This window comes from Solanum pennellii, chromosome 2 (assembly GCF_001406875.1).
Source record: "Solanum pennellii chromosome 2, SPENNV200".
In the NCBI taxonomy this organism is placed as follows: Eukaryota; Viridiplantae; Streptophyta; class Magnoliopsida; order Solanales; family Solanaceae; genus Solanum; species Solanum pennellii.
In genome coordinates, this window is record NC_028638.1 from 59,195,833 (window position 1) to 59,219,625 (window position 23,793).

Here is a 23,793-nt window from a genome sequence, read left to right on the forward strand (position 1 = left end):
AATTCATATTTTGATATTCTATATTAAATTCTATAACTTAAATATACTATATATAAGCTTACATATTATCTATTTTTACATAGATACGAAATTTCTCACTTATCAATTGAAGAAATTCATTATGCAAGTTCATAAGTTATAATTGCTTTCTTGTTCAAGCGTACTTTCTTTATTTTGAATGTGTTGATAAATTTTTGAATTTTCTTCTGAAACGTATATCACAATTGTATAATATATGCAGCTTAATTGTTTCTTTTTATTACAAAATGTCTTTGTATATATATTCTTATTATCTTCTTTATTTTCCTTTTAATGTTGATTAAAGAACCAATGATTTATTATTTCGTAAATAATTCATTCATTAGAGGTTCTTAGGTTATGTGATAATGACAAATAATCAAATTCATTTTGAAATATTGCTAATATATTTTTAATAGCCTATTTTTCCTTTGTTTTTAATGTATGTATATTATTAGTAAAAAAATTATTTGCAAGTTTAATACATTTATTATTTATGGATAAATTACCTAGTTTTTTTTAATAAAAGTAATTTAGAATAAAAATTGTATTTCAACAAAATTTAATTAAAAATTATTTAAACTAATTGGTTAAAGGGTGAAATAATTACACTTTAGTGCCTTTGAAGTTATAAAAGAAACTTAAAAGACTTTTTGTGATAAGAATGAATGAAAATAGTTTGTTTTATAAAAAAACTATGGGTGTGGAATGATCATATTTGTAACATTCAGTACATATATGAATAAATATGTAGTTATGCTGCCAGCTGCCCGCCGGGAATCTGCTTCGAGATTGACAAGGTCAGCGCCCCTGCATTCTGCTGATCTGGATTAATTAAACAAGTTCTATGTGTTTAAATTAGTCAATAAAGAATTACGTCGCGTCAAAAAAAAGACTACTTATTGTTTATGGCATCTGACTCAAATCTTGAATATAGTTTTATAGCGTGAAGATAACGGATGTGTCTTCCAACTTGATAAGAATACAGTAATTAAAAAAGAAAAGCATGCAAGCTGTAATATATATAAGAGTATATTATAAAGCATAGAAACAAATTTATTGAACAACTTAAGTGGAATGGACTCTCTCACCTAGTTGGTACTTATAGACTAGCTATATTTTTCCTTTCCTTCCAATTGGTGCCAAAGTTAGAAATCTGTACCTTATTTCTTTTTGGTATTGTAGTCTTACACATGCCACTATACTTGTCGGATTTATATATGTACATATACATAACTTATTGATTTGATTACTCGGATAACATACGTTTCAAGAAGGGATTGAAGAGTAGAAATATGCCACAAACCATTTTATCGTATAAAAACAAATAATATGAAGGATTTCAATATCTTTCTCCTCTAGTTAATTCTTTGTTCCAGCCCAAGTGTACAGGGGTAATTTAAAAAAAAAAAAGAATGAGGATGGTAAATTTTTGTCTTGGCTAAACAAAGTTGAATTACTCCATGTGAATAATTGTTTGGAGGTGTTGGAAGGGTAGATCATGTAATTAAATGTTTTTAGTTTTATGGACAAAAATATTAAACCCACCCGCCATATGAGCGGTTAGGAGTGGCAAAAACAGAGGAGGATCGGAAGAAGCTGGTGTGATATGGAAGCGCTTCAATATTGAAGATACAACATACTTCATTTGAATAAAGGCCAATTCTTTGCCAAGGCAAACTCTTGGACCTGCTTGGAAGACTGGAAACTTGTACAAATTTGATGCCCCTTCATCTTCTTCTGTATTGTGCATCCATCTCTCTGGTTTAAACTCTAACCTGTCCTTTCCCCACAAGTTCTCCATCCTCCCCATACCATAGGGGAAGTAGGTCACTCTATTTCCAGCTTTGATACGAGTACCATCTGGCAAAATATCATCAACAATTGCATGCTTTGAATCCCATGCAACTGGTGGATAGAGTCTCATTGTCTCACAGAGGCAAGCTTTCAAGAATTTCATCTCTCTCAATATCTCATGCTTTGTTAGTGTTTCCGCTTCTATAAACCTTAGCTCCTTGGAAACCAATTCATTCTCTATCTCAGGATGGAGAGTAAGGAGATAAAACAACCAAGTCATTGCCGCAGAGGTTGTGTCTCTCCCTGCTATAATGAAACTTATCACCATGTCCCTCACTTCCTCCTCATCAAAATTTGCAGCCAATAGCAGTTTTGAAAGAAGATCCACTTCACTGATCTTAATCTCTTGCTGCTTTTCTCCTCTCATCTTAATCTTTCTCTCGCGGATCATAGTACCCACGGATGAATGGATTTGATCGATGGCTAGTCTAAGCTGTCTTTCAGATCCAATGTTTAACAATCTTTTCACCTTCCATATGGCAGATACAGGAGCAGCTCCTCTACCAGCACATATTTGTGAAGCCCTTTCAAAGGCATCTAGCAGAGGCGAAAATGGAAGAGAATCGTCATTGAGGCAACATGGATCAAACCCCAAGGAAACTTTGCAAACCACGTCAAATCCAAGTCTTCTTAACAAGTCTTGCAAGTCAAAAGCTCTATTTTCAGCCTCCATTAAGTCTAACATAGGCAACAGCTTGTTCTCCACCTCTTCTTTGAGCGCATTCATAACACACTCCCTCAAACACCTTGCGGTGAACTCATGGCTAACCATCTTGCGCTGTTTGTACCACATTTCTCCATCCACGTTGAATATACCATTTCCAAGAAAATCACCAAGAATTTCGTTGAACGGCTTGCCTTTAGGAAAATTGTCAAAGTTTGTTTTGAGCATGTACTCTACATTGTGTGGATTAGCTGTTACTATGGTCCTCCGCGCACCTAATCTGTCTATCACGATTGTTTTTGTTTGTGAGTGAGAGAGAAGATGAGTGTACCAATCTAGTAGACGATAGCGGTTCTTGTAAAATGGAATCAAGCAACCTATGATGGGGTAAGTTGGAGGTCCTTCAAACCCTCTACCACCTTGCTGGTATTGTTCAACAATCACATACGATAGATATAGAATTAGGGTTAGACAAAACAATGGTAGAATGAAGAAGGGGTATGTGGTGAGGAAGGTGACCATCACCATGTCTTCCAATATATTTTAAACAAAGACAAGTCTGGACGTATATATATATAGGTAATTAATAAACTACATCGACCAGTCTATATATAAAATTGGTATGTTTATTGGCACATGTATAATATAAAATCAATAGCTGTGATTGATCTGTCTTTTGGAATATTAGGAAGACGAGTAAGTGGTTCCAAGTTTTCATTTGTATGCTTTTCTTTAAAGCATTATTATACTATTATAGATATTGTGTATATATGTAATTGTGTAGACTCGGAATATACGTCCATTATACATAATGGCGGTTTTTACTACTCTAGTAAACAATGAATTGTATTCTGATCATGGAGTCAATAGTTGATTAGAGAGAATATATCTTTCTTTATTACCGCATTTTCTTACTCTATAATTTCTGAGTTTAATTAATAAAGGAGGAGGCAACAAAATAGCATCTTCTGGGACACATATAATCTTGTATATTTTAATTATGTCCAAATTGATACTATCTTGTTTGTGGAGGAAAGGAATTAAAAGGAAGGGAAACTGGAATGTCGAGGGATGGATGGCGAATAATTAAGTACTAAAAGAATAATTAAGTACTACTAATTTTTACGTTACTCTCCTCTTATAATGAAAACCATAATATTCTAATGCCGGCCCTCTAACTCAAATCCTTCACACCAAGTAATTCCAAAGTATTCCGCGCACTCAACCATAATTAATTGTATCAATTTTTAAACTTTTTTTCCAACTCATTAAGAAAATAATAAATATGCTTTAATATTGAGAATACAATTGAAAACTGAGGACCCATTTGTTCATAGATCTCCCAAGTAAAATTTAGAAAAAAAATTCTCAAATAGTATTTATTTTATACAATTTGTCATTATTTGACAAATTTGATAAATAACCTAAATACTAAAAAAACTAGTAAATGGGCTTGAGATCTTTTAAAAATTCAAATTTTATACCAACTTTTTTATTTTTTACAAAATCACCATCTGCAGTAGTTGTTTGTGTTGTATTACATAATTTTTACGTGAACACTAAATAGTGATAATAAGGTTGATAAAAATGATGAACAATCAGTTGGGGGAAACAAGTCATATGCTTTGTCTACTTCACGATGTATGAGAGCTTGTTGCACTCACTCCAAACTACCATATTGCTTCAGTGTCATGGAACGAACATCTCATTGATTTGTTGTACAAACTTATGGTCAGTTTTGATAGTTTTAGAATCTTCTGGATATAATTTAATATTTTTTCTAAAAAGGTGAAATATGTTTTCTAAATACTACGATCAAACGCATGATGAAATTTTATCCAAATAATATTTGCCAAAAATATTTAAAAATTTACGGCTAAACGCTAGCCCAGTGCCAATCTTAATATTGCATCTTTAAAGGTGATAATTTTGAACGGAGAAAGTTAACTTTCTAATATTTGCTCAAGGCTTAACGTTTGTAGTATATAATAAAAGTTTGTCATATAAGTGGAGAAAAGCAAAGAAGACTAGTTCATTATTCATCAACAACGGGGCGGAAGGTTAACAATATAATATTGTACTTTATGACGTGTCAACTCAAAACACCACATTGAACAACGTAACAATTGTCACGGATTCAGAATTAGTTGATATTCTCAATCTCATTCAGAACCACAACAGAAACTGGCCCTATTTATTTGGTTTTGTACTTTATAGATAGAGACTAATGCTCTACAACTTTAACATTTGTCATGACTCATTAATTGATACAGGCTGCCTGTTATGGCAATATCACTGACTACCCCACTTCCACACAGAGGGGTTAAGCCAAAAGTAGTATATAACGATGAAGTATTAAATGAGGACTTCAATCCAACGGTTAGGGAGATAGACAAAACAATTTTCTAGGCTATTAACTTATCCTTGAATAGACATGTGAAATAGAGAAAGACAAAATAGTGATGTCGATCGGACTCAACATCATCTTGTTGCTGTCTACAGCTACTTCTTCGCTTGCTCTCGAGATTTTCAATCAACTACTTCCCGAGAGAATCTATTACTACGCAAAAACTATTTCTCGTCACTTTAAGTCTTAACATTTTCGACTTCCCACGAGCCACGAGCTGAGGGTAATACTCCAACCAGAACCAGAGATCGGACCCTAACTTTTATTTTTTTTTAAATATATATGTATAGTATAAGAAATGATGATATATTTAATTGCTTCTCATAATCAATAATCAAAACTCATGTGTTAGCACTGGTTGAAAATGTGACTTAAGTGTGTATGAAACATTTACTTCCATTGCTTATGCTAAATTTGCGTTGATTCCCAGAGAGAGAACGCTTCTTTCAACTTTCCGATTATTTGTGTATACTTCCAACTTAACTACGAATCATAACTCTCGTACCATTCATGAATAGAATTACAGGTAAGAAGAGATCAAAACGTACGAAAAAAATATTTAGTGGTATGAGAAAATATTTCAGTAAGACAATGAAGTATTACTCCCTCCAATTTTATTTTATTTTTAAAATACTAATTTAACTTGCCACGAAATTTAATCCAAAAAAAAATTAAATTTTGTAATTTTAAATTAAAATCAAATGTATAAAATTACCATCTAATCTTATAGCCTCAAATATGTTACGTGAAAAACTGAAATTAAAATTTTATTTAAAGATTATTCTTTTTGAAATAGACTAAAACAAAATAGATCATCATTCTTTTCTAAATGAAAAGAGTACCGAGCATTAGGGGAATCTTATCTTTTATTTAGTTGGATATAATATCTTATCTGTTAATCTGAGTTGGTCCTTGTCAGAGAGTTATAATTGTCTTATAAGAAGTTTGACGTGTTTAGAGCTTTGTTTATATGGTCTCGAAGACTTTTCTAATGCAAAATGATTTTGACGTTCTCCTCTCTTTCCCCAATCCTTTCTTTGAACCTTGTTTTCGAATGTAATCATTTCTCAACTTGTTGTCTACATACGTATGAATGCACGCACCTCTGATCGTCTCATCTCATCCCACTTCACTTACGTTGGCACTACATCTACTTTCATTAAATAAAACAAACACAAATACAGATTTTGGAACCTCTCAGTGTCTTTCTGTTGCTCAAAATGAAGAAAACAGGCTACCTGTGGTCACAGAATAGGACTTCCACCGTTCCACTTCCACGAGGTGTTTGAGGAGGCGAGAAGATACCATGATCAGCTGGCGAGGAAGAAATATTACAACTACGTCTCTATCCCAAACAAGTTGGGGAAGAGGACAAAATAAGGGACCAAATTAATAGAAAGTAAAGCAAAACCTACTAACCAGTTCCTAGATACCCGTGATTGGAATCTCTCTTGCTTTCACTTCATTGGTTCCGTCATCCAAAACTCAACAAGTAATTAGGAGCTTGTCCAAATCAAACTACCAAAGCATTTAGAGAAATAGAAACTGGAGAAGAAACTAACACAATTAATTGTCAAGATGCAATCACTTCCAAATTTTTATTATTTCCATTAGTATTTCGAGACAACATCAAGAGAACAATTTATTTTCATTTTAAGCTAGGAAGACGCAAACCACCATGCTATTTTCATTTTAAGCTAAGAAGGATACAAACCACCATGTTATTTTCATTTTAAGCTAGGAAGACACAAACAACCATGGCCTGATATGCTGATTACTGTCATCTGCTTCAACACACGAAACACAGCCTAAAGATTTGCTTGACCAACTCGGACATGAACCCGATGCCATGAGGTGTTCAGGATTCCTCTCAGATTCCAGACAGAATCTATACTTTCAGGTTGGACATTTGCAGATATATCCACCTATTAAACATAGAATATCAGCTCAGAACGGAGCAAGAAATTCGGCAGACTGGTGTCTTCCAGTGTAAGATAACAGAGAAAGCAGCGTCTTAATGCATATAGCAAATCATGGGGTTGCTAGATGTGCCATTGTACATTTTTACATTATAACTACCGTCCCTAGTATACTATAAAGAATATCAACTAAAGAGTCAAGATAGATTTCATCAGAAAATGTGGCAGTTAACAGTTGAACCTTTTTTCTATTAGAATTAAGAAAACAGACAAATTTTAACTCAAAACTTACCGCTTTAGCAACTATTTCCGCACTCTGGGGAATATTTGCCTCAGCTTCAAAAAAGACCCATGCCCATCTATCACTGCTTGAATCATCAGCAATATATGGAACACCAGTTCTCTGGTATCTGGTGGCTTCCTCCCAAGTTTTACCACCATCTATAGACACGTCTACCCTTTCTATGCCACGCCCACCTCCTGATACTGCGTACCCCTTGATGTTTATCTGAAAACAAATACCAGCCGCTAGAATAACCTAATAAAGTACCATGATTCTCTACTTACAACAGTACAAAATAAGGCTACATAATTGAATCATGCAAACTCTTTTTTTTTTCAGACCGTGCAAACTCATTTACACAAGTATATGTAAAAGTTTCCATTTAAGAATTAAGATAAATGTCAAGAAATGCTTGAACACAATGTTCATCATATTAAAACTGACCTTTCCATGCTTTACAACACTCACATCCTCCAGGGAACATATTGCGCTCTGTAACCAGAAAGGGAATAAAGTAACTGTCAGCAATTGACAAATTTAAAAAGTTGTGAAGCCATGTTGGTTATCAGCCAGACATAAATGCTAAAGTCATGCCAGATCAATCAATCATTTGATCAACAGGCAGTTAGCTGGTTGGACCATCTCAGATCTGGAAATAGACACTTTTAAAAGTAATCACTAGGCTTTCTACTTTCTAGAACCATCATGTAAAGAATTCCAATAACATCATATAGCAGGGACATGAATACTTATTACACAGGATAAGAAAAGTTTTGACATAGTGTTATTGCAAATCGTAAACCCGGTTACAATATTCTATCAAACAAATTATGACACATGCATCAACCGTTTTACTCCAACTAAGTGTTTCTCTCTCTCTCTCTCTCTCTCTCTCTCTATATATATATATATATATATATATATATATAGAGAGAGAGAGAGAGAGAGAGAGAGAGAGAGAAACTAAGCATTCTTTCGGACAAAATATGAGTTGAAACTGAAAAGAAAATGTATTTGAAGTTGGAAGTTAGAAAATAAAGTTTGCAAAGTTGATATTTATAAGTGGAAGTTGAAGGTTTGAGAAACTTCACTTGAATATCAACATCAACTAGAACTCAAAACTTCATGGCCAAACTTCAACTTGCAAATGCTGCTTCAGTATTTGCAAGTGAAGCTATGGGCCAAGTGGGTCCTAATCATCTCCAAGTTCAGAACCTGGGAATAACCAGGGGAGGTAGTCCTTTAGCCAGTTGCAAAATCATGAAAAGCATGAAGCATAATGGACAGCTGCTTCAGTATTTTGTGGAAACATAATGAATTCTTCATCATCCAAATTAACGGATATTAATAAAGTTCCACACAAGTACAAAGACACCACATAACTTGGAAAATTGGGGTAACACAATCCACAGGTATCTCACAAATTTCATTAATAAAATGACCAAGGTGGTGCCTGCTTCACAAAAATCGAAAGAAGGTTTTGCAAAAAATCTGAAAAGATTTTCGAGTACAAGCTTCCAAATTTTTGAAGCAAACGCCACCCAAACCTGTAATCTTGAATTCCTAGTCTACCTATCTACCTATTTACAGGAAAGACAATTCTATATAAAAAAAAACTAAAAGAACCCCAATGAAAACCTACTGATGGGGAGAAATATAACCAATGACCTGAACAGGAAAGTCCATCTGCGGTCTCCTAGTAGACCAGTTGATGTTATCCCAGTTCACTGTTGGTGGAAACATCTTGTAGTCTTTTTGCATAAAGAATCCCTGTCCAGCAAATATTGTGTTAACAAGTTTAAAAGAAAATGTTAAATCATCTGAAGTACTAATACATTAATAGCAACCTTGCATTCTTCGGCAATGATATTGATGGAATCAAGCCACTTAACTGAACGGGCACCTATCACACCAGGGACAACCACACGCAGTGGATAGCCATGATCCCTATTAAGTGGCTTCACACGTGAATCCAGGAACGTCAGTATAGCATATTGCAAGTTGAGCTATCAATTTATCAGGTTTTAAAAGGAAATTGCAAGGGTTAAGAGCGTAGCAGAAGTTTCCAAGCTGACACTCAAAATACTAACCTTCTCATTACCAAGATATCCAGGGTAGAAACAAAAATACAAAAGATAATTTTAGAATAGCATGCTTAAAATATCCCCAGACCTCACATCGCTTCTGGGATTACACTGGGAATGTTGTTGTCGTTATGCTCAAAAAAACACTTTTTGTTAAGAAGACTCAACATGCAATTAGAAGTATAGTTCTCTGCCAATCAGATATCACCCTCTTTGTTCCCATTGATTGCTGTCTAATGGACTACTTGACCAAATACATGACAATAATTTTAAGAGGAAATAAATTCAGAACCAGCTGAAGCAAAACTAACAAAGTTCCACTCAACAAATGTGAAACACAGAATTGACCAACGATGCCATTTGATATTATAATAGGCACAGCATTCAATACACGAGAGTTACAATTGATTGACACACTGAACATGACTATAAACTCAAGTCAAACAGTCAAATTTAACACAATTCTCATCCCTCAATGAACCAGACAACTCCAAAAAGTTAGAATTGAAGGACAAACATTTTGAATAGTTTGTTATATTGGATTTGAAAGTGACAAAATGCATTATTTTATGTCACATCAAGACCCAAAAATAAGAAAAAATTCTCCAACAGTTTCAAATTGGATTCCTTGGTTTGACTTTGAACAAACTGTATAGAAACTTATAAACTGCACTATTTGATAGTTAACAAGCGAAAATACAGACCCAAGTCTTTTTAAGTGTATAATAGGAAAATTATACAGAGATTAGTAGTTGTTGTAAAAGAAACTACATTATTAGGAAAGATGAATAAGGGAAATAGGTCAAACTGAGAAAACAAACACATTTTTAATAAAGATAGAAGAGAGAGATTTGTATTACCTCTCCATTCATCTCATAAGCGAGCAGAACATCAGCTTCAGGGTTTGTAGCCTGACTCAATGGAATTGATGCCTTATAAGGACCTCCATCTTCCTCCTAGATTCATATATATATTGCTGAGCCAGGAAGTTTACAGCAAGGTATACATATCTAATAAAGAAAAGTAAAGAAGAAAAGAGAAAAAAGAAACAACATTTTTTTTATCTAGGAATAAGATATCCTACATAATCACCTTACACTTGTCAATGCTCACAAATTCCACATGTTTTCCTCCAGATTGTGTGATACTTGCCAAATAAGGTATTCCAACTAATTCTAGAACATCTGCCAATTTGGCTCCACCCCAAACAGCTGAAATGCACAAGGACGTAACAAAGTAAAGTAATTTATTTTTAATAAATTGAGGCATCAAGAAGCATTTTATACTTGACATTTTTCTCAAAAGAACTCCTAACAGAGATCAACTGGAAAAAGTGATTTTGGTGGAGGGAGCAATGCATCAGTATAACTTAAAATTCATACCAATTATTTGGCAGTTACCATAACCAAGTATTAACTCCTGCCTTCGTCATCTCTTCCAAATTTATGTTCCAACATCTTCTTGTCATTTCTTCTCATACCCTAACTTCTTTTCTTTATTGATTTTTTTAAAAAAAAGAGAGAGGAACCCTTGACTGAACAAATATTGTTCCAATGGAACCTTCTCTTCCACCGTAGAATTAGATACATGACCGAAACCATTGTTCTTTTCATTACCAAAGCAAATAATCATACCAAGTGCAGAATGCGAAACAGATGAATCCGTGGTTAGGAAACATTACATCCTATATATATTTTCTGTCAGATAGATGCAAATGGTTTATTTAATTCTTTAACAAATTCACAATATAATGAATTCATATACTCTTTTCACTCAATCATTACAAGTTCCACACTTATTACTCCATCTGGCTCAATACATGTGTTATATTTTGAGTATGTATAGATTTTTTTCTTTTACCTATGTCAAATTAAGCATAAAATGTTAATTTGACTCATTTATTATACAAGTAATGGGTGAACACTGAAATAATGACAGTCAAAAAATTTCGAAAAAAAAATTAATATGAAGACCACAAGCAGGAACATCACACATTACTGTGAACTTGATTACCTTGGAACAAGTTTTGGTTCCTATGTCAAATAGCTGTTGTGTCAAGTCAAACGGTACCACATAGATAAGGACGGAGGGAGTATTATACAAGCCCATGAAATTTTTTTTAGAGGAAGCTCAACGGAATCTCATTAAGTGCTAATAATAAACAAACCCCTCATTTGTAATAAACATGAGTGGAAAGGTAGGACATGATTAAAGTTCTTCTAATGAACTCTTTTTCAAATGAATTCTTCCAAAAATTGATTTCATGGGTCAGTGACATTACAATTACATTAGTAAAGTCATACTCACATGAGAGTTGAGACTCTACATACTCAAAGGAGAACTTACCAAATAAATGAGTGACAAACAAACAAATTATAAACAATACCAGCAGCGAGACATGTAGATATATTGTGAAACCTCTCAGAAGTAGAAGAAAAAGGGAACAACACATACAAATCAGTTAAGGCAATCACATTTACCAAGTCAAAAGTAATGTGGGGGAGCTACAAAGGGGCTTGATGGTGGTTTCCTTTTCAATCCAAGGATGGAATAAAACATAGAAAAAAACTACAGCATGTGTATGGTAGTGTAGTAAGTTTACCAAGCAAAGGTCCTTTAATTCTATAATGTCAGTACTAACTGTTCTCGACTTAAATAGAATTGCATTAGCAGAAATCTGGCGCACTCTAATAATCTTAAAATTGGCTTTGGCTACTTAAATTGGTGGTCTCCTTGTCAATCCAAGGATGGAACGAAACATAGAAAAAAAAACTACTCTATGCGTATGGTAGTGTAGTACTAACTCTTCTAGACTTGAACAGAAATGCATTAGCAGAAATTTAGCGCACTCTAATAATCTCCAAATTATCTTTGGCTACTTAGAGAAGAGCGTGTATACGTGATAAAATGCAGATAATGAACGGAAATGGAAACTTTCTAGCATAAACATGTTGAACTTGCGACTTCTCCATCCAATCTAGTTTATTTCTCAAGTTATCTACAGTAGTATATGAGAATTAGATATCAGACCAAGCATTTAAATGATGAATGCACTGCAGGTTTAATCAACTTACCATTTCCTAAAGCAGCAATATCCCAACCAACTCCTTTCACCGTTCGACTCTTACTCATAGCAGTTCTTCTGTTACCAGCACACTAGAGAAGAATTAACCAAATTAGTTTTGCAAATAGCTGAATGATCAACAGCAGTGCACATTCCCCTCGGGAGAATTTTATAAGATATGGCCCAAAAATTTCTTTTTCAAAATTTATCATATCCCAATCCACAGTTCTCTCCCAGCAACAAACGCAACAATCTGGAGCCAGAGCATGATAATTTACCTGTAAAGTGGCAGTAACCGTATATTTTGGAAGCTTACTGTTATTTATAAACCAAAAAAACATCAATCATTTGAGTGAGTTACATGAAAATTGAAGTATTGATGTAAAGGTCTGCAGTATCCTCACCAAATATCCTTCATAAACAAGTCTTTGGAATTTTTTATAAGACCACTCAGAGAAACGGAATACCTGAAGAAAGGGGCAAGCACTATCAGCAAGAAAGCTCTAAGAAAAAAAAAACATGAAAGGATTTTACAAAAACAAACCAAAGTATAAAACCTCTCTATGTCATCGACTACTGGTATGGGTCCGTGGTTTCTCTTGTAAAAGAAATCAACAGGAGTGACATAAGATGAAATCAGAGCTGAACGAGTTGGCTCAGCATTAAAGGGTTCCTACAACAAAATTTGATAATCGGCAATTCCCGTAACGATTCGATCAGCAGATAGTCTTAACAAATTAGCAGAAAATCGCAATAGAAACTCCACCAAAAATGAAAATATCTTTGATTCATAAACATCGGAATAACTACCATTAACTCTGAAAATTGAGGATTCAGATAATTGGAAAACTTAATTGCAGCGATCTATACAGTGGCAAAAGAATGAAGAAACAGGGAAGTTTATAGAGTAACCTTGGCATTAACTTTAAGAGAAGGATGGCGAGGGGGTTCTCGCGAATAATCGGAAGGCCCTTTAATCCCAGGCATTTTCTCAGTTTCCTTTGCCGCCGGCTTCACAGTAGTCCTGCTAGGTGTGTGTGTGTGTGTGAGTGCGAGGGAGATGAGGAAGATTTGTACAAATATTGGAGCGGCCCTACTACCTGACGAATTTGAGGCTGTGGAGAAAGGTTATACTCTTCATGCAATTGGAAATCAAACGGTGCTGTGTGACTTGTGATGTGGATAATTTGTCGAGGTCGCCTCGATTGCCACGGTGGATTATTATTTATTTCATTTCACCGTGTGTACATGTCCTCAGGCCAGATCATTTTTTGACTTTAATAAGCAGTGTCAAATGAAATAAGGTTGAAACAGGTCATAATCCCAATCTACTCTTAACAAATTAATTAAATTTTAAATTTTATAATGTATTATTAAAAATCTTATATGGAACAAAATATTTCGGATTAGACATATCTAAGGTGAATTAAGTTAGTTTTAAGAGTAACTTTCACGTATAACAAATATAAAAATTTCACGTATAACAAACATAAAAATTATATTTGTATGTTATATCTATAGTTTGTATAATTGTGCGTCGTGACAAATATAAATATGTATATTTCGCTATACATATACAAAAAAAAACAGTAAGATCAATTGCATAATCGTGTTTGTATAAAGCGAGAAAGAGAGAAAGAGGAAAGAAAACTGAACAGGAAAAAATTGTATTTGTATAATCATAAGTGTGTAGGACGAAAATATATGCATTTATATTTGTATATATAATTTTCTCTCACTTTATACAAACACAATGTATACATTTGTGTTTGTGTAAAGTGAGAGAGATGAGTGGGTGAGCGAGATCTGGGAGAGGGAAGAAAGGGGAATGAATATATATATATATATATACACACACACACACACACACATTTTCTCTCGCTTAGTACAAACACATTTTATACATTTTTTGTATAAAGTGAGAGAGCCGAGTGAGTGAACGAGATCTAGGAGAGTGGCGAGCGAGATTTGGAACGAAAATATATGCATATATACAACCTTCTCTAGCTTTATACAAACACAAACAGATTTTATACATTTGCGTTTGTATAAAAGTGAGAGGGCGAAGGAGAGAGCGAGAGTGGCGAGCGAGATCTGGGAGAGGGAAGAAAGGGGAACGAAAATATATTTATATATACATTTTCTCTCGCTTTGGACAAACACAAACACATTTTATACATTTTTTGTATAAAGTGTGAGAGTCGAGTCAGCAAGCGAGATCTGAGAGAGTGGCGAGCGAGATCTGAAACGAAAATATATGCATATATACAACCTTCTCTCGCTTTATACAAACACAAACAGATTTTATACATTTGCGTTTGTATAAAAGCGAGAGAACGAGAGTGTCGACCGAGATCTGGGAGATGGGAGAAAGGGGAATGAAAATATATGTATATACACATTTTTCTCTTGCTTTTTACAAACACAAGCACATTATACATTTGCGTTTTGTATAAAGTGAGAGTCGAGTGAGCGAGCGAGAGAGATCTGGGAACAAAAATATATGCATATATACAATCTTCTTTCGCTTTATACAAACACAAACACATTTTATACATTTGCGTTTGTATGAAAGTGAGAGAGGTGAGGGAGAGAACGAAAGTAATGAGCGAGATTCATTATGAGAGAGGCGAAATAACAATAATTTGCTATGAAATACAATTAAATCAAACTATGGTTATACTATTTAATTTGAATTAGTAATTTGCTAGTATTATATACAATTTTTCCTAATTTTAATTGGTTATTCTTTCATTTTTAGGTTTAGCTATTTTTAAAAAAAAATGTTTTTAATGACTCTATAAATTTAATGTATCACGTGATATGCTTAAATTGTAAAATTAAATGATAATTATCAATAGCAATTGTAATAAGGAATTTTAGCATGAACAACATTAAAAATAATTTTAACATGACCAACATTAAAGAGTTTTCCAATGGCCTTCTTAGGAAGAATTCTTAGAATTTAGAAGAAAAAAAAAGAAATAATTTTAATTGTTTTTACTAGCGAATTTTTTGTGTTTCTGTAAAGAAAATATGTTCTTTTTAGTTCAGAGAGATTAGTGTAAAGGTTTCAGATTATCATTGTGGTGGTCGCTGGATTCAAATTCCGATTTGATTAAATAATTTGATATTTAAGAATCGTATATATTTATTTTTTTCTGTATGTTTCTTTTTAATATATTATTTTATTTTAAAATTCACGAACCTTTTTTATGATATCGATTTCCAAAATAGTATTTTGAAAAAATAGAGACATGGTTACCGTTCACCAACAATCATCTTCCCACATGTTAATTCTCCAAAAAAAAAAAAAAAAAATCTTAGTGATTTTAAATTTTAAATTTGTTGATTAGATATTATATTATCTCTTTTACTTGTTATAAAAACGCTTTTCCCATAAATTGATTTGAGATGGGTAAATATTTATCTAATCATTGATTAGACATAGTAGAGTTTTTATTTCAAAGGTGGTTGTGAAATATGGTTCCCTTCAAGATGAGGGGACTCCATTACAGACACCTCTGTAGTATCACCTATGGTCCTCCTGCTCCACCATCACGCAATCCTCCTCACCTCTCCCTCCTAGCCGACCAATGTACCTCACTGCACCAACTCAAGCAAATACATGCCCAAATGATCGTCAGAGCCCGCATCCACGACAATTTTGCTGCCAGCCGTTTACTGTCCTTCTCTGCTCTCTCACAATCAGGCAGCCTTTCTTATGCCGTAAGACTTTTCGACAGTATCAACGAACCCAATTCATTCATGTGGAACACTCTCATAAGAGCTCAAGCTGGTAGCTCAAATCCCCGACAAGCCTTGCTTTTTTATGTAAAGATGCGAAGACTTTGCGTCGCTCCCGGTAAACATACATTCCCTTTTGTACTAAAAGCTTGTTCCAACGTGATGTGTATTTATGTTAGTAGACAAGTGCATTGTCATTCTATTAAATTTGGGTTAGATTTAGATTTGCATGTTGTTAATGGCTTGATCAGGGCTTATTCTGTTTCTCGTGTATTGAGGGATGCGCGGGAAGTGTTTGATGAAGTTCCTGAGAGAAATTTGAGTATTTGGACGACGATGATTTGTGGGTTTGCTCAGAATGACAGGTATGGTGATGCTATTCAGTTGTTTGAGTGTATGCTTGAGGATGGAATGGCGCCCAACGGAGCTACATTGGCTTCTGTGTTGTCAGCTTGTGCCCAGTCAGGTAGTTTGCAGTTAGGAGAACAGATTCACGCCTATATGGAAGAAAACGGGATAGAATTAGGAGTGATTCTTGGAACAGCATTAGTGAACATGTACGCAAAGAACGGTGCCATAGTAAAAGCAAAGAAGTGCTTTAGTAGTATGAGAGAAAGGAACATTGCAACTTGGAATGCAATGATTTGCGGGTTAGCTGCCCATGGACATGGAAAAGAAGCAATTAACTTCTTTAAGGAACTAGAACAAGAAAAAGTAAAGCCAAATGACATTACATTAGTTGGGGTTCTGTCAGCGTGCTGCCATGCAGGGTTATTTGACTATGGTGAAGGAATATTTCACTCCATGAAAGAGTTATACCGTTTAGGTCCCAAGATTGAGCATTACGGATGCATGGTTGACATTCTTGGGCGGAATGGGAAACTACTAGAAGCTGAGCAGCTCATAAGAGGAATGATTTGGAAGGCTGATGTGGTTATCTGGGGTTCCTTGTTACATGCATGTCAGAGCCATGGAAACATAGATATTGCAGAACGAGCTGTGAAAGAAATTCTGCTTTTGAATCCAAATAGTCATGGAGTATATGTCGTCTTATCTAATATGTATGCAGAAGCTGAAAGATGGGACGATGTGGTAAAACTAAGGAAGCGGATGAAGGAAGGAAGTTTAAAGAAAACACCCGGTTGGAGCCTTGTAAATGCAGCTACGTGATTTTGGATCCTTTCAAAATTCACTGACTACTGCATTTTGAGACCTGAATGCCATCACATTTGTAAGAATTGAAGGATGACAACTATCTTTTACAGATTGGAAATATAACCTAGCAAAGTTGGTCAGTGAACGTTTTTTCAACCTTCAATTATGGAAGTAGAGGGAAAACCAAATTGTGTATGTGTCAACCTCAAAATATTCAGAATGTAATGTTTAGCATGATAATTTTGTTAAATGTATCTAGATTGTTATCTCATATGATGAAAAACATAGCTGGGGAAATTAAAGGTACCAAAACTTTCAGCTGAAGGACAGCCAAGTTAGGACACATTACTTAATCATTGTTCCATAATGAGCCAAGAGAGCCACATAGTTTCTGCAAAAACTTGTTGCTGGATAGACTTTAACCATCAACACAAATATTTTTATGACAAAGTCACCAAATACCTTGGTGGACACGCACTGGCATTCCCTAAATGTAAAGAAATGTTAAGAATTCAAACCTTACAAATCACATGAAGCAGAGTTCCTCTGCAGATACAGAAACACATTCGATCTTGACCCATTACATAATTGTCTTACTTGTTTCTAGTTTACTGCAAGATTACATAGCTAAATTTGTGAAGCCACTCAGCAAATATCTTCGGAGATAAGCATTGCACTTATTTGGCTAATACAAGCCAATCCTAAACTTACAACCTCTTAACTAGACTTGCACCCCAAAGCTTACGCTAAGGAAAAGCTACGGACAGCACACTGCTGACATGCACCACAAACCTATAACATTCACATAGGCTACAGTTCTTTTATGCTTACTATTACAGGACGCCAGCACGAGCACATAGCACCTACACACCGGCTTTTTCACAGAGATCTAGTAAGTCCAAAGTCTGCAAATCCGATAAGGTTTTAGGAGTTAAAAACCTGTAGTCTACCCATAACAGGTGCATGGAACTTAGATGTGAATGATCATCTTACCTCAGGAACGGAGAGCTCCAGACGGAACTTGGGGCCATCATAATGATGTAAAACTGGTCTGAAAGCATCTTCCTCCAAAGGATTACAGACTTTCCGGACACGGATCCTCACCTAAGCATTAAGTACGTGAAACTAAGAAAATCTACACAGATCCTTCAAAAGCCTCAATAGAAAATGAGCTGTAATTCATAACTTACCTGAGCAGGGAACCTTGACTCTCCTTTACACTTTTTATCCTCCCAGGCAGTTGGATCAATGTTGGAACCTCCAAAACTCGATGCCTGCCCAGAGATAGTTCAAAGAAAAAGTCATGGTGCATGCCGGATACTTGATTTGATTGAATCCAATTTATCTTTAATATCTATGCTCATTGCATAAATTAAGATTGAGTCAGAGAAGTAATGAAACTGAAGCTATTTAAAAAAGAAGCTTATGGTGCCATATTTAAAAACATGTAGCTCATTTTTGGCAAGAAATAAGAGCTCAGCAAGTTAATGCTCAGGCCAAAAACCGCAAAATTATAAGGTTCCCCATAAAGTACACAGCACACCAAGGCACCAGGCTTAACACAAGGCAAAAAAAATTCTAACCACAGAATTAAGAAAATCTGAAAGGAGAAGAAGCAGCCAATCTTTTGTACGAATATAAAACTTATGCTACACACTGCACGCAATCATATACAACGATGTGAATCTTAGCAAATGCAACACCCAACATGATATTTGTTGTTGATTTACACTTAAGCTTTAGAAATATAAAACAGTTGATTTATCATCATATGAACTCACACAATCACAATATAGCAAAAAGTTTCTGCAACTAACCTCAAAGATACCATGCAACTGGTGAGTAGTGTAATTATATAGGAACAAGGGCAACCCTGGTGTTATTGCCCTCACGGAATCTCTGTATCTAGGAGGAAGGCCTGCAAGTAAATGATCGGAGTTGAATAGAGGGGATAACAATTGGGAAGAACTATTCTCAAGTCATCATCTATTTATCAATGATTTAAACTTTTGTCGATACTAGGCTATGTTGTGATAGGAGTTGAGGATTGGTGATAGCAATTCTGAAGAAGAGTACTCAGAGCTAGTAACAAAGTCAAAATTCATTTTCTTCAATTGTTGGCTAGATGCTCTTTGAGCTTCTATAATAAAATAGCGTAAAACCACTGGTCGTTAACTAAGTAGGTTCAACATGCAGTTTATCCAACTAGTAACAAAACATAAAATCCCTGGCTATCGAATACCAAATGCAATATCACACTTGAATAGACAATGCTTAACATGATAGGGAAAAGGTAATTACCAAAGAGAAGGCGCTTTAGGTCTTCCTGCATTGTGTCATTGTTACAAACAAATATATATCCACCAAGAACCTCATTCTTTGGCAGTGTTTCAGCAGCAGGCAGAGTCTTAAACCTTTTGTCAACGGAGTTATTTCCATTTGTGCTCTCAACGTTGTTGTTATTCTTGCTTGGTTCCTTGGTATAGTTGCTAGCATTGAACTTGCTTAAAGATGAATTTCCCAAGCTGTTAAAATTGGGCTTAAGATAAACTGGATTTGCATTGTAAATGCTATCCATAATGCGATTCTTGCTCATATTTTCAGTCATCTTGCTTTCCAAATTTAACATATTGAAGTTAAGGCTTTCCCACTTGTTATCTTCCTGAAACATATGATTACCCCTGGGCCTAATTTCAGCATAGCTCTTTGAAAGGTCAAGGTTATTCCTACGTTCACCTTTGTACTTCATCTGTTCAGATAATTTTATAGCAGCTGTTGACCATTTATGATCCTCTGAGGCTTTTGATTGTCCTCGAAGCTCGTCGCCAAATTGCCAATAGCTCTGCATATTCTCCATTTTGCAGTATCTGAATGCAATTATTTTAAAGAAGCATAAATAAGTTCACAACAACTTGTCAATCATGAAAAGTGATTCAACCATAGCAATTCAATCTATAGGGACATACGATAGAAAAAAACGACAAAACATAGAACTTTCTAACTCAACTAGCAGCATTATTTATACTTGATACAGATTTTTATTTCTTTTTACCCCTTTCTAGAGCTCCCAGCTTTTTTTGCTCTCTTGCTAACTCGAACCCACAAATTTAGGTTGGAGGTTGGGGGTGCTTATTATCTAAGTAACCCCTCTTTTCGATGTAGATCAGTTACTACTCTCAACAATCAACATCAAGGTAATTGCAACCTGAATCATAAATCACCTAAGTGCCTAGAAAAAGTATACCTAGAGATTATGGTTTGTTGGCCATTGACATAAACAAAAACCTGAAAAAACGTACAAGTATACCGTGCTAATAATATGTGCATTCAAAAGTCAATGAATAACTCATCTTGCTAAATTCACTAAAAGGGAAAAAATAGATCAAAGAAACAAAATGGATATAACCATGGAAAATAACTTAAAAAGAGATTTACAATATCACACAATCTTGAACCGAAGAATCCGAGATTACGCAAAAATGCAGTAATATAGGCCGAAATTAAAGCTTACGAAAAAAAAATAAGTAAAAAGCAGATCAGAGAAACCCTATATCTTTGGGATTTACCAAATCTATGAATGTAAAACTGTAGAAAGAGTGAGAGTGAATAGAGTAATAATAAATAGATAAGACATACCCCTTTATCACTTCGGCTGCGAAGACCCGGAAGATGCGAGGAGAAGAAGGTAGTACAGATTTTTGGATATTTATGAATCCGATTTCAGCTTAAATGCCCTTATCTCTTCAGTTAATTACATAAATGCCATGATTATTTTTTTTGAAAAATAAGTATGGTGCTCTATAAATTAGTGTGACCGGCATATCCGTTTCAAATTCCTGATGACCAGTCGGCTCGGCGAATTTAGTCACGCGTGACATGCGGTGAAAGTTAGTGCTGTCGGTCGAGTAATGGGCCACTCGAGTTGGACTAGAAAATGAACTACTTTTTAATTAGTTTGAATCTTACCATTATTTTTATCAATGAATCATTTGGACCTCTAATTTCGAATTATAATATGAAATTATAAAATAAAATTAGTGTTTGAATGTGTAATTTTTTATTAATTTTATCTCCATTTTAAGGTTATGATTTGAGATTTTTTAAATATAAAAATTGATATACGAGTTTATATTTTTGTAAAAACGACGTTATATTTATATTTACTAGCTATTTTTTCATATGTAAATAAAATTTATAATTGATATCATTGGTTTTTGAATAGTTTACATCTCATAGAATTAATATTCTCACTTATATAGAATTTATTATTACTTCAAATCAATTTCAGTTTTAAGTTTTAGTACCATTTATATCCACCAATCAATTACCGACTAAATCGATCAATAAATGGCTCAGAGTAACAATGTTGATTCATCTTTTCAGTCACACGAACGAAAAATGCAAGTTCAATGTGAGAATATTGTACGTACTATGCTGGAGTAGTGTACCCTACAACTTGTGTTTCTTTTTTATTGCATTAAAATTAGATGTACAAATATTATATTTTTTAATGATATCTCTGTGATAGTGTATTATGCGATTTTATAAATCTATACTTACTTGGTAATATTGTATAAAAATTTGAGACAATTTTTTAAAAGTTTTATAACTTCATACGCTTTTATGTTTATGAGAAAACATATATATACAACATAATAAGTTCAAATACCATGTTGAAACAAAACTTCAACTTTCTTTCATGTTATAATTTTATATTGTATGACCAAATGGCCCTTAGTATACGTATTAAAATATAACTAAATTAAAATTGCTTCATATTTAAGAATTTAAATTTGATATTATTATTGTTAAGTAAAAAAACAAATTACTTATTACTTAAATCACAATTGTTGCAAATATCTTTTAATTTAATTTATACTTTATATGAATATCTTGGTTTGCTTTTGATTTTGGAACGAGAACGAGTGAATTTCTTTTTGTTATACTTCCTTATGATTTTAATCTATTTTTTTGAAAAGATAATGGCCTAAATAATCCGGACATCTTTCTATAATGAATTTTGTAATATTTAAATTGCGTCCATTACTTATTGTATTTAAAATTGAATTTTAATAAATTCAATTAACATACATAATTTATAGGTGTGAATATTTCATTAGTTAGAAACTGTTTGCATTTTGAATTACACTACAATCACATTGATATCTTAGATTTTATTATAGCTTTTGATATAAATATTCATTGTGAATTAGTAGTTAAATCCTTTTGAATAATCTCACTAGCTTTATTTGTATTGTATCATGTGGATCTATGGAAGCATCATTTTGATCAGCATAAAATTGTAAATAGGCTATGGATGATATCTTTGATCCATTTATTTATCCCTAAAATTATTTTTAAAATATCAGTTAAATATGTATTTAAAATTTAGTAGCACGTCAATAATGATAAAATATTAGATTCCTAATATTTAATTTCTCACTATCAAGAATAGTTGAAATAATGAACAATAGCTCATAAATGTTATTGTAAAATAATAAGCAAAATAAGTAGAACTCAAAATTGAAACCTAAAATTTAGCAATACCTAGATTGATATTAACAAGAAACTATTCTTAACTATCATGAGTGTTTCATTGTCATATTATTCAAAAGTAAAATGGCTTTTCATTATTATTATGCATTCAATAGATCTTTATTTTAACTCATACAACATGATATTGAAGATAGACAACTTAAATTTTGAATCCTTACTCTAGCAAAAAGATCTTCAAAGGTCAAAAAGTTCAAAATTACTCAACTTTGAAATTTTGATGATGATATAAATGAGGTCAAAAGTTCAATATCATACTACTACCTCCGGCCATTCTTGTAAATTGTGGCCATTTGTGAATGGAAAAATTACATAAATTGGTATATTTTAACGAATAATTACTAATTTTAGCGATATTTTTCATTTATTACCATTTATAGCAACTTCTTTAATTCTTTTCCTTTTTTCTGTCTCACTCTTTCTTTCTCCTTTTCTATGTCTCGCTCCCTTTTTTATCTTTCTTTCTCTTTTCTCTGTCTCACTCCCTCTTACTTTCTTTCATTCTTCCTACTTTCTTTATGTTGTCCTTTCTTTCTTGCTTTTTTGTTGTTGCTCTGTCTCCTCTTACTATTGCTCTTTTTTTCTTTTTTCGTAGAATAATTAATTATTCTAGACTCTATAAAACTTATATCAATAGTTAATTAGAGAAGTAATATAATCGTAACAAATGAAGAGGCATAAAAAACTGCAAAAGAATTAAAATTTAAATTAAAAATATATTACAAGCATATTAAAGTTGAATTATTAGAAGAGAACTAGTATAATCGTAACAAATGAAGAGACATAAGAAACTGCAAAATGATTTAAATTTAAATTTAAAATGTATTACAAACATATTAAAGTTGAATTATTAAAAGAGAACTAGTATAATCGTAACAAATGAAGAGACATAAGAAACTGCAAAATGAATTAAACTTGAATTAAAAATGTATTACAAATGTATTAAAGTTGAATTATTAGAAGAGAATTAAATATGAATGTAGAATGTAGAAAACAAAAGAACATTCTTTGATATGCACGTACCCTGAATAAAACTTGTATC

General features: G+C 33.5%; 4 protein-coding genes across 6 annotated transcripts; 1 reads left to right on the forward strand and 3 right to left on the reverse strand.

Moving 5' to 3' along the window:
- Positions 1–1,351: 1,351 nt before the first annotated feature.
- On the reverse strand, positions 1,352–3,361 carry LOC107008968 (cytochrome P450 94B3). The gene has a single exon (XM_015208197.2). The coding sequence runs from the start codon at positions 3,065–3,067 to the stop codon at positions 1,526–1,528; it is 1,542 nt and encodes a 513-aa protein (XP_015063683.1). The 5' UTR covers positions 3,068–3,361; the 3' UTR covers positions 1,352–1,525.
- A 3,151-nt stretch (positions 3,362–6,512) lies between these two features.
- Positions 6,513–13,539, reverse strand: LOC107010919 (sulfite oxidase). Its single transcript, XM_015210179.2, has 12 exons — positions 13,209–13,539; positions 12,854–12,969; positions 12,701–12,763; positions 12,575–12,611; positions 12,307–12,388; positions 10,325–10,443; positions 10,093–10,188; positions 8,996–9,106; positions 8,817–8,918; positions 7,593–7,640; positions 7,158–7,373; positions 6,513–6,871 (listed from the first exon to the last, which is right to left on the reverse strand). Exons 1-12 carry the CDS (start codon positions 13,281–13,283, stop codon positions 6,755–6,757), a joined length of 1,182 nt encoding a protein of 393 aa, XP_015065665.1. The 5' UTR covers positions 13,284–13,539; the 3' UTR covers positions 6,513–6,754.
- Positions 13,540–15,708: 2,169 nt separating this feature from the next.
- On the forward strand, positions 15,709–17,791 carry LOC107010920 (pentatricopeptide repeat-containing protein At5g56310-like). Its single transcript, XM_027914268.1, has one exon. The coding sequence runs from the start codon at positions 15,780–15,782 to the stop codon at positions 17,211–17,213; it is 1,434 nt and encodes a 477-aa protein (XP_027770069.1). The 5' UTR covers positions 15,709–15,779; the 3' UTR covers positions 17,214–17,791.
- On the reverse strand, positions 17,636–20,978 carry LOC107010921 (B2 protein). 3 transcript variants are annotated; one of them, XM_015210181.2, is made up of 6 exons: positions 20,835–20,978; positions 19,500–20,065; positions 19,016–19,116; positions 18,389–18,472; positions 18,192–18,302; positions 17,636–18,103 (listed from the first exon to the last, which is right to left on the reverse strand). In XM_015210181.2, the coding sequence occupies exons 2-6, from the start codon at positions 20,053–20,055 to the stop codon at positions 18,062–18,064; spliced, it is 894 nt and encodes a 297-aa protein (XP_015065667.1). In that variant the 5' UTR covers positions 20,056–20,065; positions 20,835–20,978; the 3' UTR covers positions 17,636–18,061. The 3 variants fall into 3 exon arrangements, with proteins under 3 accessions (XP_015065667.1, XP_015065668.1, XP_015065669.1); XM_015210182.1 differs by lacking the exon at positions 20,835–20,978 and adding an exon at positions 20,634–20,800; XM_015210183.1 differs by lacking the exon at positions 20,835–20,978 and adding an exon at positions 20,765–20,795.
- Between the last annotated feature and the right edge of the window lie 2,815 nt (positions 20,979–23,793).